General features: G+C 39.8%; 1 protein-coding gene across 3 annotated transcripts in view; it reads right to left on the minus strand.

Moving 5' to 3' along the window:
* The window catches only part of LOC124175234 (TLD domain-containing protein 2), a 79311-nt gene that overhangs the window by 55649 nt on the left and 6123 nt on the right, over window positions 1–17539 (minus strand). For all 3 annotated transcript variants that reach the window (XM_046555267.1, XM_046555264.1, XM_046555266.1), the window contains exon 2: window positions 13795–14116. In XM_046555267.1, coding sequence (XP_046411223.1) covers window positions 13795–13979 — 185 coding nt within the window. In that variant the 5' untranslated portion in view covers window positions 13980–14116. The remainder of the gene's footprint in view (window positions 1–13794; window positions 14117–17539) is intronic.

The following is a 17539-nucleotide window of genomic DNA, read 5'->3' on the forward strand; positions in this document are numbered from 1 at the left end:
ATTCTTCAGCGTCATTCGATACAAGCGTTTTACAATCAGCCAAAAAATATATTATCCCCGACAATTAATGACTTTCCGTCTGTATAACCAAGCTATAAAAAATCGTTCCATCAAATAGTTTCTCACACATAGACGCGTACGCGTAGTTATCGTACATCAAAAGCGTTTGATGCACAATTACGAGCCGACTATTTTATCGGGCGCAGTTAACGTATCGGACGTCGGATCGGATCGGCCAAGTCGACAACGATCTTTCGCTTTACGGTAGCGTTGGCGTAGCTCAAACAACGTGTCATCGTTGTGGCGGCCCTGCGAAAACACGCCGGCACCGTATACCTATAATTCGTGTTGTTTGATCAGGCGAGGATTTATTTACCGCAATTTACGAGCGGGCCGAGTCGAAAAACACAGGCTTCCGTAGAGAGCATCCACCCACGATGCACGATGCGTTAAACGGAATCGCGCGTATATACGTATGCGGCCTCTGAACGTTACTCGTTGTACTTACGAGTGCAATACATCTAACGGAGATAGGTATATAAATAAAATACCGGATGCCGCAGGTTACTCTGCCCGTAACACACAAACTCGCACCGTTTGACGAATCGTCATCCAGGCTTTGGTCAGTTCCTACGTACCTCACACGCCATGTGTTTGAACCGCTCTATGGCGAGAGCGGCCGATGAGCGACTTGGAACGATGCGATTATGCTTAATCGCAGCCGGAAATTGCTGATATTACACTCGATTCGGATCGGTGGGAATGTCTGTACGATACATACGATTCCCCGATCACGCGTGCAGCGATGTATCGTCACTTGTACCGGCATCGTTGTGTAACGTATTACACCTACATCCGACGTTTTGTAATTGGTTTGTTGTAGCGGTGTGACTGTGGTATAGCTACATGTGTGGGTTAGGAAGATATAGCCTGCAGCCCATCCGAGACGGAGGGCCATCTGTTCACACGAATCAAACAAATTGGAAATATTTTAACATCCAGTCTCTGTAACACATGTGCGTATTTGCATTCGAACGACATTAAACTCTGTGTTTGGATGTATAACGATGTTGTCACTGTATTTCTCGGAACGGTAATTAACTCTTCCTGAATCATCTCCTCAAATTATTTTACCTGCGTACTGTAGGATGTACGTGATATATTACAGAGCGTCGTAATCGGGTATTTTCTTACAGCCGGGATAAAACGCGAGTTTCGTTCGTCGTTTGCGAATTGGCCGGTTGATCGTTGAAACGGTTCGGAGCTGTTTGAAGTCCGTTCGGAAGACAAGATCGCCCGAAACGCATCGACGAACAGAAAGATTCGTGAAAATTAATGACGAACGACATTTAGAATAGAATATTAATGTTTCGAGATAACGGCGAAGACGTTTTATTCATTTTTCACTAAAAAAATTCCGGGCAGAGACGCTCTGTGCCAAGAAATGTATATAAGTGTAATTAAGTGCACGGATATTACCGAAACGGTTGATTTAGCATTGGAGATATTTCAGTAGATATTTTTGTCGGTTTCCCGAGTTGTACGAGATATAAATACCTAATAGCTCCTAATGTTGTATTAATTCTGAGAAAAATTCGTTCGAAGAGACAGAAATGCATAAAACGTTTATCTCGTTTCTTTTGCGAAAAGATTTCGAGATTTGGAAACGCTATACGTAATTTTCCCGGAGAAAACGACTTTGTATAGTTCAGAATCACCGGGTCGAAGAATACAATAAAAAAAACGTAGAAATGTAGTTGCGTGTATTAATTGGCTGATTAAATTCGGTTTTGTGATGAGTTTCGAGTTTGTGCGAAGTCAAAAATAGATAAAGGGCTACAACTTTCTCCTTTTCTCTGCCTCAAACTTCCAGGAAAAATATTTTCCTGACGAAATGCAAAATTTTTATTCGCAGTATAAGGAATACTTGACTAAATCGTTGGAAACGTGTTATTATTTCAGTTTATACTTTATTTTCACACCGATATTATCACCAAGTTTATTATTAAAATTAATCTTGTTTAATTCTAATGAATAGCGATAGCAAATTGTATCGCTTCTCGTACCTAATCAATTGAACAAAAGATTTATCGGTTATTGCAAGATATAATACCGATACAAAATATTCAAGGAATGAATAAAGCATGACGAAACTTGAAGCCTAGTTATGACTAATACGTTGTAAAGAAAAATGCAAACACACAAACTTCGAGTGAAACGGTGCCTAATACAAGACAAAATTAACGATACTTGCTATTTGTGCGAAAAATTCCATATAGTATTATTCCGTGAAATAAGTTCGGAAATTGGATGAAGGAGTAAAATTTTTGAAACCATAGCACGAACGAAGCTTCGAGAAAAATGATCTAAGGAGAAAAAGAAAAAAAACTCGTTGGATTCGATAAAACAATATATTTTTGACGAAGTAGCCCGTTTCTTTCGCGCTAAAATTACCGAGTATAATACGTATGTGTGTACTTGTGTATCATAGGTTTGTGTAAAAGCTATTAAATTGTTCCCGATAACACGGTAGATTTTCCGATAACGTCGCTTGCACGCATTAAAATTCAAATGAAAACGTCGTGTGAGTAAACGTCAACAACGGGTTTCAATCATTTGGAATATATAAAAATCATAACGATTCACCAGAGTAATCGTATATATATATATATATATTATATATATGATATTTTATATCGACCTAATGACCGATGAAGTCTTCGTGTCGTGGACGAGAAATGTAATAATAGATAAATATCTCGGACGTTATAAAAAAATTTCACAATCACTATAATTTCAGACTCGAACTTTTTACATAACCGAGATCACTTGCGCCCTCGATTTTTATCGCCAGTAATTCACGTGGCCATCTTTTTTTTTCTACTTTTTTTTTGTCTCTTGAAAACATTTCGAGCTCTGCCAACGAGACGGAGATGTAAACAAGTATATACACGTACACGTAGGTGTTGCTTATCAGGGCACGGAATAAATGTTTTTATAAGATTTATCCCAAATAACTTATATAAGTATAACGAATTCGGAGGGGAATGAATGCGAAAATAAAACATCCAGATATAAACGTGACGAACGTATATGTTGTGTAAGTATATTAAAAATATATAGGGAATGAACGTACAAGCAAAGGGAATTTAAAACCTTTGAAATCAGTGAAAAACGTTCCGATCTTATCGCGTAGCAATTAATCGAAACAGGATAATCGCAGCTCGCAATGATACCAGAGTACAAGGAAAGGATATTTAAAAATAAAACTCCGACAATAACGTTAAAGGAAATTGCGAACTGTTGGAATTCCATGAATCTTCCTCCAAAGGTAAAAAAAAAAAAAAAAAAAAATAACAGGAACAAATAATCTCCATTGAATAACGTCACTTTACTTTGCGTACAAGGGTATTCGTAGAATCATTCGAGAAATGTGATGTTTAAAGAAAATATGCACTGCGTGTTTAGACACGAGGCAACGCACAATAATACTTCGAATTTAAATTGGTTTGCGAAATGAAGGGTGTACCTACGGTGTAAACGAAACCACTGTAACGTCAACGAACCAAATATACGTAGATACGTGATCGCGAGCAGACGCGACGCTTCTCTGTAATTCGATTACGCATTCCCACGATCCTAGTGTGCCAGATCTGTGATAATAACGGGCAATGCGATGCGATGCACGTTGATTGAATCGCGAGAGATGGATAGACACAACGGATAGGAAGAAGAGAAAAGGTGGAAAAAAAAAAAAAGAGGCAGGTCCTTGTCGGAGCGATTCGATGGGTGGGCGAGGCTTCGCGAAATGACAACTGCACCCACACACGCGGATTGACAAGCCTTTGTTCCCACGCGTTAACAGGCGGTGAAAATACGTCGGCATATTAAGCAGGTGTGAGTCGTCCACGCCTATGTATACCTATAATAATAGAGAGGTGCATGTGTCCGTTAATTGAGCATTTTATAAGGTACCAGAGCGACCTCGGATGGATTGGCATCAAAAACGAGGACACGATTCAAGAAGCCCGACTTCCTTGAGTCCGGCGTTCGGTTTGTTAGTTATTATTTCGCACTCGTTTGAATTTCTTTATAATTTTTGCGCCTCTCTCTTTTTTCTTCCTTCTTCTTTTTCTTTTCTTCCGCCACTTTTCAAGTTTACTTTTACTTTCACTTCCGTCTCTTTCTCTCTCTCTCTCACTCGGCGTTCGCTGAAATAATAATATATTAATCCTCGACAATCTTTTCTGCAGCCCGTGTGTGTGTGTGTGTGTGTGTGTGTGTGTAATGATATACGACTGCACGTTTCGCGTACAAACGCTTCTTGCCTCAACGCGACTGCTGTCCTTCCACCCGTTAAATCGACGCTTCAATTTAACGCCCAATTGAGTAATTATCATTTATACGCCAGGCGAAACGAGCTATAAATTACGATCTAATTCATTTCACGTTGCGTATCGCCATGCAGCAGCGCCGCGGGTATATAAGCAGAATTCTAATTGTACTCGTTAGCCACACTTGTATGTCACACCCACCCACATATAGCTGTATTCACGCATACATATGCCTGCTTACACACGCGTGTATTATTATTGGGCACGCGCACACACGCGCACATATATATATATATATATATATATATATACGGCGTTATAATGTATTTATGTAATGGGATTGTAATAAAATATCTAATGATAATGAGAAAATAAAAACACTGATCTAGCGAGCTAGACGCTGCGCGCAGAGGCGCCGTCGGCGCGATAATTGATAAGAAGAATATATGGATACATGCATATAGATACAAAGATACATGGATGTGTAGTAGTATATCCTTATATAGACATCACCTTGTTAAACGCGACTCTGAATGAAATTATGCATCGAGTATAAAATGACCGCGGTTTCACTTGGACGGAAAGTTGTCTCCGCCTAATTTGACTAATAATATGTGTGTCATACGTACCGTTTAGTCGAGTAATTAATGTATAATTCATGGTCATTTCATTGTCAGTAACAGGAAAACGTAAGGAGTGAAGAAAATAAAATAAAACAGATTTCAAAGATACCGTGCAAAGTTTACAAAATGAAGAAAAAATTCGAAATCCGCGGCTTGAGATCAACCGAAAACGACTCGTTGGAATAAATCTAATTTACACCGATGTATGGAATGCAGTTTGGCAAATTTTCGCAGAAAAATTGTACAACGCCCGTTACATATTTATTTATACACCTTACGTATTTTTCATTGCAAATTTACAAGTCCGCCAAACTATGTTATACCCGCACGTTTCATTGAATCCCCTTTCCCTGTTATATCGAAGATTAAAATCAAGGGAAATATTAGCTCATTTCGACCGAAATTAAGCACACATTTTTATGCGTAATTTTTTTTATCGCCTTACTATCATACCTACATCTAAGAACGCGGGTCTGTGGAACAGGTGTCGTCATGTAATCCACGGCTTTACAGACTGAATAGGTTGGCACGAATGTGTTATATACGTTATACCCTGCACTGCACCGCACATCGGCGTTACATGTGTCGTTACGATGGTGTGTATTATACGAATTACAGTCGCACGCGTAACGCGAAACAACGCGCGTTATATATCAGGCACATATTGCTGCTCGATTCGTCGCAAGAGGTTCGTACATACACCTACCTACGCGCATGTAACATAAAATCGACGGTGTTGAAATGTCGCGACACGCAGCCGGTGAGAAAAAAAATTTTTTATACTTTTCACTACTGTAATTGTAGTCATTCGCTTTGATTGTCAATTTTTATAACCGTAACCGAAAAACATTTTAATATATATTATAATTTCGATAATAGAATGAAAATTTCATCAACTTTCTACCCGTAACTATAATAGAAAGAATCGAATATGGTATGTGTTACATACTCTTTATATTATGTATATTCTTTTTGATCACGCAGGTATAATTATTATACTTGTGTATACATTTTTGTCTATCCAGATGTTGCAGCGATAATTCAATGTTGATGGGACGATAAATCGATGTTAAGATCTATAATCGTTCATCTGACAAAAGTACAAGTAACGACGAAAAAAAAAACCACTGATTTTTAACGCGTTCCAACAAAGATATCCAAGCAAGCCGACGATGCAAATTCGGTTACAGAATTTCCTACAAGTTTGCACGTAAACCGCAAGGAATGAAATTTTTCTCAGCGCATAAATAATTGCTGTAACTGCTATTGCAAACGGTCCTTAGCAGCAAACGTTCGCCGTCTTCCCAAGGGTGTGTAGCTCTCCCTATATTTCCGCGGCCTCACTCCACCCCCGTCCAATTTACAGAGATGTTTAAACTCTCTCACCTCGTAAGCGTGCAGCACACATATGCTCGTATCCTCGCCCCGCCAATTACCGTAATTGCGACTTGAAAGTGTTTAATTGAAAGCCGGCGACGCGAGGGGCGTGTATAAAATAATAAGAGTAAGCTTTTTGTTTATTTAAATTAGCATTCAGGCTTCAACGAGTATCCCCAAGATTGTTATTTTCTTCGACGAAAATACAGCCCACGCATTTTTAATTGTTAATCGTTCGCTCGATGCATTCTCCTCCTCCTCCTCCTACTCTTCTTCCTTTTCCTCGTCGTCGTTGCACGCTTTTTACACGCCACCGGTTGTACATGTGTGCAAATACCCCGAGGACAACTGCACATGACCTACATTTGTCACGGTCAATCCGAGTCGCAATATTTCACGGAGATGCGGTAAAACGGATGATGTACGCATGCATTTCCGGAGGTCCTCGCGGCTAGTTCAGATTCTCAACTGTAGAAGCCGAACGGAAATCGCATCGCGATTACGGATAATTTCTAATGCAAGGCTGTGCAAAAAAAAAAATAAATAATGTAATTTTGTCTAATCGTCGGGTCGCAGATTCGACTAATTATTATTCAGTTCGGATATCGGACAATTGAAAATGTCGCCCAATTAACCTTTCGCTCAACGATTCATGTAAATTTTCTTTATTACAATATCGACTGACTCGAATTATATATCGGTGTAATTATATTATTGGTTAATAATCGCGTTTTTTTTAAATTTTTTTTAGAATAGTGAATAATTTAGCCAACAATTACATCACTGCGCTATTGCGGCGCGGTTGAAGCAGTAACTTTGAAACCGCTATAATATTACATCGTAATAAATTAAATTAATAAATCGTGAAAACAAATCACTTTATTTCACTACATCGTTACACGGGCGATAAAATTGATAATATTTTTTGTTGAAGTTACTTTGTACATACTTACGTATAACAATTAAAGGTATCACAGCTTGGCATCTGACAGCCGAGGGGAAAATAACTCACTGAATTGATGTGTCAATTTTTTCTTTGTCAATTAATGCAGAATTACTGAGTTAACCAGAATCAACTGAATTATTAAAAATTGACTGAAATAACGATAATTAACTGAGAAATAACTGAATGACGGAGAAATTAAGTCAAGTTGATTTGAATTAGTGCCAGAATTATCCGTTTATATAGCATAAAAAAATGAAATCGAAATAAAACAGTACAGTTGAATTTAAAAAAATTAATTTCAACAGGAATTACAAAAAGGACGAGTTGAAATTGTTTTAAACTCACTTCTATCACAGTGAATTATCGATAATTATCTAGAAAAAAAATTAAGTTGCAATGCATGAATTGATTTAAATTAATTCAAGTCAAAAAATTATTGTATCACTCAAATTTCAATTTATTTCTGCCTCTACAACTTGTCGGGTACAAGTTTTTCATTTTCCGGGTTGCCTGGATTTATAATTGACTCGTTGATACAATAGTTACGTCCCACGGCCTGGGTCGCGATAGTCGTCAACAACAATAACAATAAACATTGTTCAATAAAAATTCGAAATCGCTACGTAAACACACATACAGTAGCGCTAAAAAGTATTTTGACAATATGAAATTCGTTATTACTTTGATCCGTGATTCTTCTTTTTTTTTCTTTAATTTAACATTATTTTTTAACGAACGAGAGTCAAATTTATACAATTATGTAGAACATCGAATTTCCTTGAATAAAAAATATCATTGATTCTTGTATTTTATATTCGTACCTAATCAACCCAACTTCTATCTCTGTCAAAATACTATCGAGCGCTACTGTATGTATACATACACAATATTCAAAGAATCGTTATAATAATAATGTTAACAATAATGATAACAATAATATACGAGCCTGATTATAATTAATTCCGTATAAATTAACTGCACCTGTGCAGACGCGACGACAAGATTTCATCTTGAAATTGTTTTTCTTTGAAATCTCCTTATCTGTATAATTTGCAGAATTTACAACACATCGCGCCGAGAGAATCCACATATTCCGCATACATCGCCGCATGTTATACACGATACGCGTCGGCGCGTAACGAAAAAATTTCACGCGAATTTCGATAGTCCCCGTAGCGAGCTGGAGAAGAGGAGCGCTATTGTATATCTTTCCACCTGTCAGCAATCTCCCGTTTTCTCCTGGTACGTATGTGACACACGTTACTCCAATTTCTTATCTTCGGCAACGACCTCGATAAAATTATTCTCGGTAAAAATTTTAATGTAATTTTTTCTTGCTTCTGTTTGATAAAAGAATGAGTCGTTATCGTTAGTCACAATATTAATTTCTAGTTCGAAATTCGAATTGGATGTTATCCTGTTTTTCTCTGTGAACTTGGAACCTGCAGTGTGAGAATGGGAAATTCGAGGGTTGTGTCATGGTCAGCCTAGAGCAGTTTGTTTTTTCCGTGGGTACGTCAAGCACGGTCCTGTTAAAGTCACGCGTTTCTCCCTTGTACAATAAAGAGGTAGCGAAACCTTGTTACACATGGATAAAAAGCACGTGGTTGTGCAGAAAACATTTGAACAGGTGTCGTCGCAGTACTGTGTCGATATAAGACCTTATTATATGTTTCAGCAGATAGAGAGAAAGAGAGAAAATGACAGAGAGAGAGAGAGGGAGAGAGAATTCGCATACGCATACAATGTACTCGCGGTGTCGTATACCTACACGATAGGATAAATTGTGGATGTACAACGTATAATAATGTATATACCTGACATACGCGGGATTAAAAATAGCGATTACATAAATCGACAAGACGTCGCGTCGCGTCGGTTGTGTTAAATGAATTTTTACAATCTCCTTGGACCAGTTTTATTTTTATTTTAAACGCACAATTGCAATTAATACTTAATGCACGTGTATACGCAATGTGTTGTGGTTATTCGCGAATGTAAACCTGCCCACTGTCCCAGCGTTACCGAGAATGCACCATTGCCCCTTCGTTCCGATTCATGCTAAATAAGCGTCACTCACTCGCGACTCTTAACACGGCGCAACGATCCAAGGTCGAGAGGGTTAAGTGCGATGATTTAAATTATAAGTTCAAAGACTTTTTCTTTCCTCTTTACCATTCTATACTTCGTACGTATCTCTTTCTCTCTCTCTCTCACTCTCTATTTGTGTTTCTGTGGGTGTTCGATCGTTATACATATATGTATACATACAATAATTCACAATTGCAATATCATTCGAGGGCCGTGAGTATGATAATAAATGCATGTATCTGCACTGTGCGTGAATGCACAAAGTGACGCTAAAATTAGGATAGAGATTAATAACTATATAATGAGTGTAAAGAAACGAGCTATTTCTAGTCTCCCGGTACTTTTATATGAAATTCTTGCTTTGGATTAAAGTTATACGTATACAAAGCATTTCACCCTAAACCGATCTACGTATGACACCAAGATGGAAGTGAAAAGGGAGAAAAATTGAATTAAATATGATTTTACATTTTTTTAATTTATATTTAATTCGATTTCGCGGAATGCCTTATACATGTATAATTATCGGTCCGGTGTAGATCGATCAGGTATTTATTACAGCGGGAAAGCGATATTGTAACACGGTAGCTGTAATCAAATCGATTCTTAACGCGATTGTTGATTGAATTTTTATCACGAGACAAAATTAATTACGATTCACTTGGCTGTTGCGCGAATAACGTTACATGGAGTTGGTGGAATACTCGAAATGCGTACATGACACAAACTTCCGAACGAAAAACTACATCAATATTCAATACTTGGCGTTCCAATGTTTTAATTCAAAGGAAAAATAACTCCATACAATAAGCCACAACGAATAATTTAACTTTTCCTCGGCGCACAAATTCGTTGTTACATCACGTTAGATTTTCATTCCATTTTTATTTTTTCCAACAATGCTCTATGCCCAACGAAAGAAAATAAAAATATATTGGATACTACTTGGACAGTCTAGACTTCAATCGATTGATGTATAGAGCAGAAATAACAGCAAAAAGATCTTTCGAAATAATAGTGGTAAAAACTATACAGTAAACGTAGAAATGTTACAGAGGTCAGCACGCATTTCTTCGTCGGCCGAGGAGTGAGTTCGAATCGTTTAAATGACCGTCTGCGAGTGCGGGAGGCAACAAGATAAATCTATAGTTATTGTTATAGTTATAGTTATACACACCCACACGCAATGATTTGCGAGAGAGTTTCCATAGTCTTTTGGCACTGCGTTCGGTTATCCACGCGCATAAGGATTATACGGGCCGTTTGTCGTACCGTGTTCGTGGCTATTCGCCATTGCTTGTGTATACGTACATTCATGCATACATACATATACATATGTTCTACGCACAGTGTGCGGAATAAGAAGAGATCGCGTCCCGAGACAGACTGGACGTATTATCGCGCGATAACTGTCAGTCACAGCCAGATATATGAGTATATATTACGTATATACGTGTATAAGGATACAGCGTAACACGGCACGTGCGCGTTACTCCCGTTACTCGTATATTTGGCGAACTAATCGCCAGTTTCTGGGTGATTTTACGCTACGGCATATTTACGTTACAACCCCCATAAATTGCCCGGCTGATGTATCGAATCAATTGTTGCCCCGCGGTTGTTATTATTATTATAATTTTGAGTTATACATGACTGCGATTTATTAACGCGTTGACGGTTATAATAGAGAAACTCTACCTATTCATCACGTATGTAAATTCTACAATGTATGCACGTATGGTACGTAATTTTCCGTATATATTAAACGTGCAGCACATCGTGTAAACTGCAGAAATACTATGTTGTGTAATAAAGAGGCAAACTTGGTCTTTTCGGGTCGAGGGTTAGTTTGCAATATGAGTCGTAGGTGAGTCGAAGACTAATATTTCAAACTTATGTATGATTCTTGTTATGTATGTATAACTCGAGTATGTTACGCGGTTTTTCACAAATCGCGAAATTGAGGTTAGGGTCGCGTAACGTCAGATTTGTTCGCGACAGCGCATGCGCGCAGTGTAGAAAGTGCCAGTTTAAATACCCGCGCATGCGCATTCGCGGACTCACTGTACCATTATAGAAGCGGGTACTTTGTGTACGGAAAATACGCATGGAAAAACGCATAAAATATGCTCGCGTTATATAAACATATTTTGTCTTCGTCCTGATTTACATTTTGAGGGGGTTATAAAAACCGCACCAATTTCGAAACCGTGTATTTGAGAAAGAAATAAAAATTTCACGGATCTTCAAACGCGAAAGGAAAGGTTTCTTCTACTACTTTCGAACAATAAAAAGTTCCTGAAACTCATTTCATCGCCTTCAAATTTCATTCGCGTTTTAAATCGATCCGATTTATTTATATTTTTTTTGCCAAAATTAAGACGATGCACGATATCCAGAAGCTTTGTTATATCAAGTTTAATATCATTGGTTTGTTTATTCTAGATTCGTATACAAAGGCTGATACGTGTAGCGCAAAGAGAAGTAATTGAATTGACGTATTTTTACCCTCACCGGGTTTTTTTTAAATATATTCAGTAGCAAACATCGAGCTTACATTGAAAATACAAACTACAATAAAATCTGGGTTAAAAAAGAACCGTTAATCTATAAAGATTCAGCGATAGTGAAAATCCAGGGCATGCAATTATTTGAAACCTAACCACGTCGAATAAACGACTTGATTAATGCTCGCCGATGAAAAATGCGGTGCAGGGATAATTTCCCAATTCTCAGTCTCGATTTAACGCGTGTTGTAAATCCACGCGAAAACATCCTGATCCGCGGATTTTCGAGTCACGTATTTAGGCCAACAGACACACAATCAGACACTGGGTGCGAGTGAGTGAGGAGGAGGAAACAAAAACGCGTCCAGATCCCAGGATATCATTGTACGAAAAGACACAAAGGTTAAAAAAATACCTCGACTTTAATGCGCTATAATACTGCGTGAATTATGTGTACCGTATGTATTTATATGGTTTGTTTATCCACGGTCCACTTTGTGTTGCATTACGTATGTACGATATACATACCTATGTATATGTATCTATATTAATTCTATATACAGCGCACTCTCTCAATAGGGCCGCAACAATACAAGACGGCAAGCGATTTTCCAGGAATCGGGCCCCCCCCCCCCCCATTATTGCGAAAAAGTCGCAAAATCTCTTATTAGAGCGCAGCCTCTCTTGTTTACATCGTTTGGACTCCAAATTCATTTCGCGTGTCAAAATTTTATTAACACATCCGTTTAAATGGGAATAAGTTTGTTTACATGGTAATAGAAATGACAGAACCATTGCATTTGTTGCGCAGCCCATTGAGAGAGTTGTACTTCGTGGATAAACTTGGGCAGTGTAAAATATCGTCCATGCTGTTCTTCACATCCCTGGGCGTAGTGTGATATTATTATTTCTCCCGCAGTTTGAATGTATATGTATTAAATATACCCATATTATACACATACCGTGTGTGTGCTAATAATGTTGTACTCCGTAACATTCATCTCAATTACCGTTATACATGTGTACAACACAACGTTTCACTGTAGATATATACCTATAACCTTTCCCACCGACACGGCGATGCGTTAAACCGTATTATTATACGTATAGCTCTGTACATGACACATTGACCACTTCGTTAATTCCAACAATTCGTCCAATTTGACCCCGTAATATGTGCATGCAGTACACAGCGCGAAAATGTCGGAGAACCGCGGTGGCATAAATTATGTATAATTATTATACCATGCCCATTGGCTTTTAAATGCTTTTGTAAACATTGCTATCCTGTACAGAGTGAGTAGCTAACGGTCGAATGGTCCAATGCGCATGCGCTAAAGTTCTAGAGCAAAGACAGTAATTTTGTCAGGACCACCAACATTTTTGAGGTTACGTATATAGCGGCGACCTGTCATCTGAACTTACGACGGTTGGTCAACCTGACAAAACAACTGTTTTTGCTCTAGAATTTTCGCGCATGCGCGTTGGACCATTCGACCATTAGGTACTCACTGTGTAAATTACTATTATACATATTGTATTGTGCGGTATTAAAACATATATATATATATATATTACACGTAAAAACGCGAGGCGTGCCGAATTTGATTTCAATAATACATATTAAATTCCCTCCGTGTAATCCGTGTCTTATGGTATATTGTAGTCAGACTATGTGCTAAAAACAACGTTGCAAACTTCAGCCTAATTAAAAATACAAGTATCTATGTATGTATCGTGCATTTCACCTAATTATAGGCAATGCAGGGTACAAGTTTACTCTGAGAAGCTCCGAGTTTCGGCATCAGCCGCGTGCCAACAACAAACAAATGAACAGCGTAGCTGCTCAGAGTGAACGTGAACCTTACGATGCGCGTTCACAAAAACGTTCGGAATGAGAAATATCGTGTACTCACTGCCATGTAAATCCTCCGGTGATTCCCTCCCGAAGACGATCCCGGAGGCTGCGTTGCCTCGAGGGTCCGGTTCCGACGGGTGGTGCACTCGAGGAAGACTGATCGGCGCCAGGTACACCCTGAATGGTAACGCCGCTCGAAGATCCGGTCGGCGGCTGATCGCCGCTGCCAGGAAGCAGCGCCATTATTCAGCCGTTGCAGGACTTCCCGATCCTTCCACAGACCGCCTTAGGATGTCCCTTTGCCCGGAAGTGAGCGCGCATTCGCCTTTCCGATCGCGGTTCAGTCCCCTCGCGTTTTCGCAAAAATGCCGCTGCACCACCTGCAATCGAGGACGATACCTATAACTGCGCACCGAATTTTTATCCGAGAGTTTTACTGCCGCGTGGAAACGCCGGAGAAGCAATTCGAACACCCGCGACTCGTACAACGACTAATAATATCGCTTATGCGACGACCGTAGGATTATTCGTTGCCAGCTGTCATTACAAAGATATCACCTAGCCGATGCCTCTCGGCCGTGTTTATGTCCGGCGCCTTTGGCACCATCGCTCGTCTTGTTTTCCTCCGATCGGACAGATTATACACGTCGAAACGATTTCTCCCCCTTGTGCCTGCCTCGATTCTCAGCCTCGTTTCGCTCGCACTTGTAATAAGGGACAATTATACGTGCCGATGACGCAATCGAGCGATTACCTACAATCGATAAAACGGGAGATAACGACACCGGCCATCGTTACCCGTGTTACCATTTTCGTACTCGAAATTGCGCGTAGCGCTTTCACATTTTTTATACCCTTGAGTTTGGGACGTTTGGATTTTAACGACGACACGTTTATTCTGTTCCCTGCGACAATTAAACGAACCACGCGTATAATAATAGCGAATAACTCGAGGATTGTATGCATTGTGTGTGTGTGTGTGTGTGTGTGTTCTTGTGAAGGGCATTCTTAGGATAAGCGAAATATCTCCCCGTCCCTTTCAGCTTGGGTCGGTGCTCCTGGGGTTTCGAGTAATTGTACGTAAATACCGCGAGCTGGGTACACAATCTCGCATATTCTGCAAAATGAATGACTGGCCGACAACAATTTGCTGACAAAGACCAAATTTAAATTCACAGTTTAGGGCTGTGCACGTTTGTTATATTATTGTACCAACGTATACCCAGATGTGTTTTCATCCCGCGCTTAATTGTCTTCTGTTATAATTTTTATAAACTTCTTTCTGTTCTATTAATTACACGCTTCCGATCTACATGTAATACGTAATAACGCATGCGCAGGGTTTTGTCGTCAGTTTGAAAGAATTTTTATATAAAAAAAACCGCGAACGGAGAAATCTGTGCACCATTGTTATACTACATACGAGAATCTTTATAGAGCCAAAAATTTGTAAGATTTTTGCGTTATGTTTGTAGAAATTATTATACATATACTTCTCAACGAAAAAATCTCTCTTGAGTTGAACTGTTTTTGCGCTCTTGGATCTATGATTCAACAGCTTGGCGAATTAAAACGGCGTCATCTCAACTTCTTTCCATTTACATTTGAACCGCGCATAAACCGGGGATAATATTAGCTTTATAAATAAAAGAGACGAGCTCAACAACTTCCTGTGGAATTCAGGGAACGGATATATGCGAAAACAAACTTGTGACTTTTACCGCAAAAAATCGTTCACATTGAAAAGCAAATGATCATATTCCCCGCAGTTATACACAGGTATACACATTACTAGTCAATTCTTCGAAATTTCCGTATGTATATATGTACATAAACATTATACGAAATTTTTTGGAATACCGCCAAAATGATTTCGCCGCGACTAATTTTTGAATCCATGAAAGGTTGCACAGATGAATTCCCGATTAAACTTGATCCTTCTCTTCGTATTCCATCAAAGTTCCCCAATTCAAACGACAGTGAATCGCGGATGTTGCGGATACCTCGTAGTAACATCGACCCGCCATAAAGTGAAAAATCTCTGTATACGTATCTGGAATGAAGAAAGAAAAGAGGCGGGCTCGCACAATCCTACTCGTAGGTGCGGAGCAGCTGTTGCGGCCCGTCGCTCTCCGTCGCTCTCGTCCTCGAAAAAACATCCCTAACTTCCTCGTTCTGCCCCCTCAGGTATTGATCGTCCTTCTCGCCGCCGGTAACCAGGCCGACATTACCACCCCCACCCCCCATCCCACTCCCACCTACGCCACCACCGGCACCCGGCAACAAACCGAAACGGCTGCACCTTCCAGAAACCAACAGACATCGGTATGTATTTATATTCTATAGACTTATTACGAACAGCGATCCAGATCTCTTATTATTCCTTCATCTTCGTCGCGTGCGAGGGATATTCCAGGTTTTGATATTTTTTTTTTTTTTATTTTTGGCTACGGATATATTGGGAAGTATCAAGTTCATGGGTAAGTATAACAACAACGGGATGGTTGAGTCGATACCGAACCGTGCGTCGGATCGGTGTATATCAGGCTATTTAATTTGCTCCATTTCTACCTTTCGATTCGTCCTTTTCGACACATTATAATGTACACAATATATACGCTGCGTCGAGTAATATCAGTAGAAAAGCGCCAATTAATTCCTGACTCATTGAAATTTTTGAACCTTTGCCAATTTTTCAACACATAATATCTATCCGTCATCGTTTACTCGATCGTGTAAGCGCGAGTGCTTTAGTTGAATTATCGTATAAATAATAATAATGTAAAATGTTTGAATTGAATGAGAAAAAAAAAACCTGTTCAAAATGTAGACGTCGCGGTTCTACGTGTATACGTACGTAAAGTACGTGCCTACTTAACGATACGCATATATGTGTATACTACACCCGTGCATAGATCGATGTAGGTGACGGATGGATCGGCGGTGGGTCTCGAACGAAGAGATGTACGAACCGCTGGGGGGTGGGGGGTCGTTTCATGGCTCGAAGGAGAGAACTAGGCGCGTATCGATTCGGCGGGGTGAGCGGCGATGAGAAGGGGAGGACGAAACGGGGGCGAAGGAACCGCCGATTGACCGACATACCGCAGTGTTCAACCTATTTCTCCGTTCATGCCGTTACCTGTGTAGGTGCTTTGTATCTTACGGACACAGGCAAGATGACGAAGACGCCCCCCCCCCCCCCCCCCCCTCCGAGAAGAATCGACTCGCGCGGTTTTTACCCCGCGGATATAGGTGGGTATATACCTATTACCTACGTACATAACGGCTCCCTCATCAATGTCCTTCGCACCGCGCTCCTATCGAAGATTACGTACCCTGAACCCGGCCGAATATCCCCATTCACTCGAGTGGCGTTAAACGAGCTTTAAAGACAATGTCACGCGCCGTCGTACCGAGTGCTCGCGACATCGATGGTTCTCTGTTTTACTACACAGATGATGCATCCCCCCCACCCCCCATCATCATCGTCATCCTCCTCCCGTTCGTTCTCGGCAACGCGGTGAGTTTTAAGGGGTGCTAAATCCTGAGGAGGGTAAAAAGCACCTTTTGTTTTCGAGACTGCGTCACCACGCAGCAATCCTTTTTATGCTCCGATGGTCAGATTTGAACTTTCGTTATACACCTATAATACGGTATCGACGGAGGTCGGGTTTTATTATCAGAGGACGATCTCGTGATTCGCGGTCGTGTTGTTCTTGCATGTAAAGTAATATTCATTTATGCCGTAAACTTTTCGGCTCACTTGTTCTCGTTCCGAAACAAGATGCGAGTTCGATTCTTTA

This window comes from Neodiprion fabricii, chromosome 2, assembly GCF_021155785.1.
Source record: "Neodiprion fabricii isolate iyNeoFabr1 chromosome 2, iyNeoFabr1.1, whole genome shotgun sequence".
In the NCBI taxonomy this organism is placed as follows: Eukaryota; Metazoa; Arthropoda; class Insecta; order Hymenoptera; family Diprionidae; genus Neodiprion; species Neodiprion fabricii.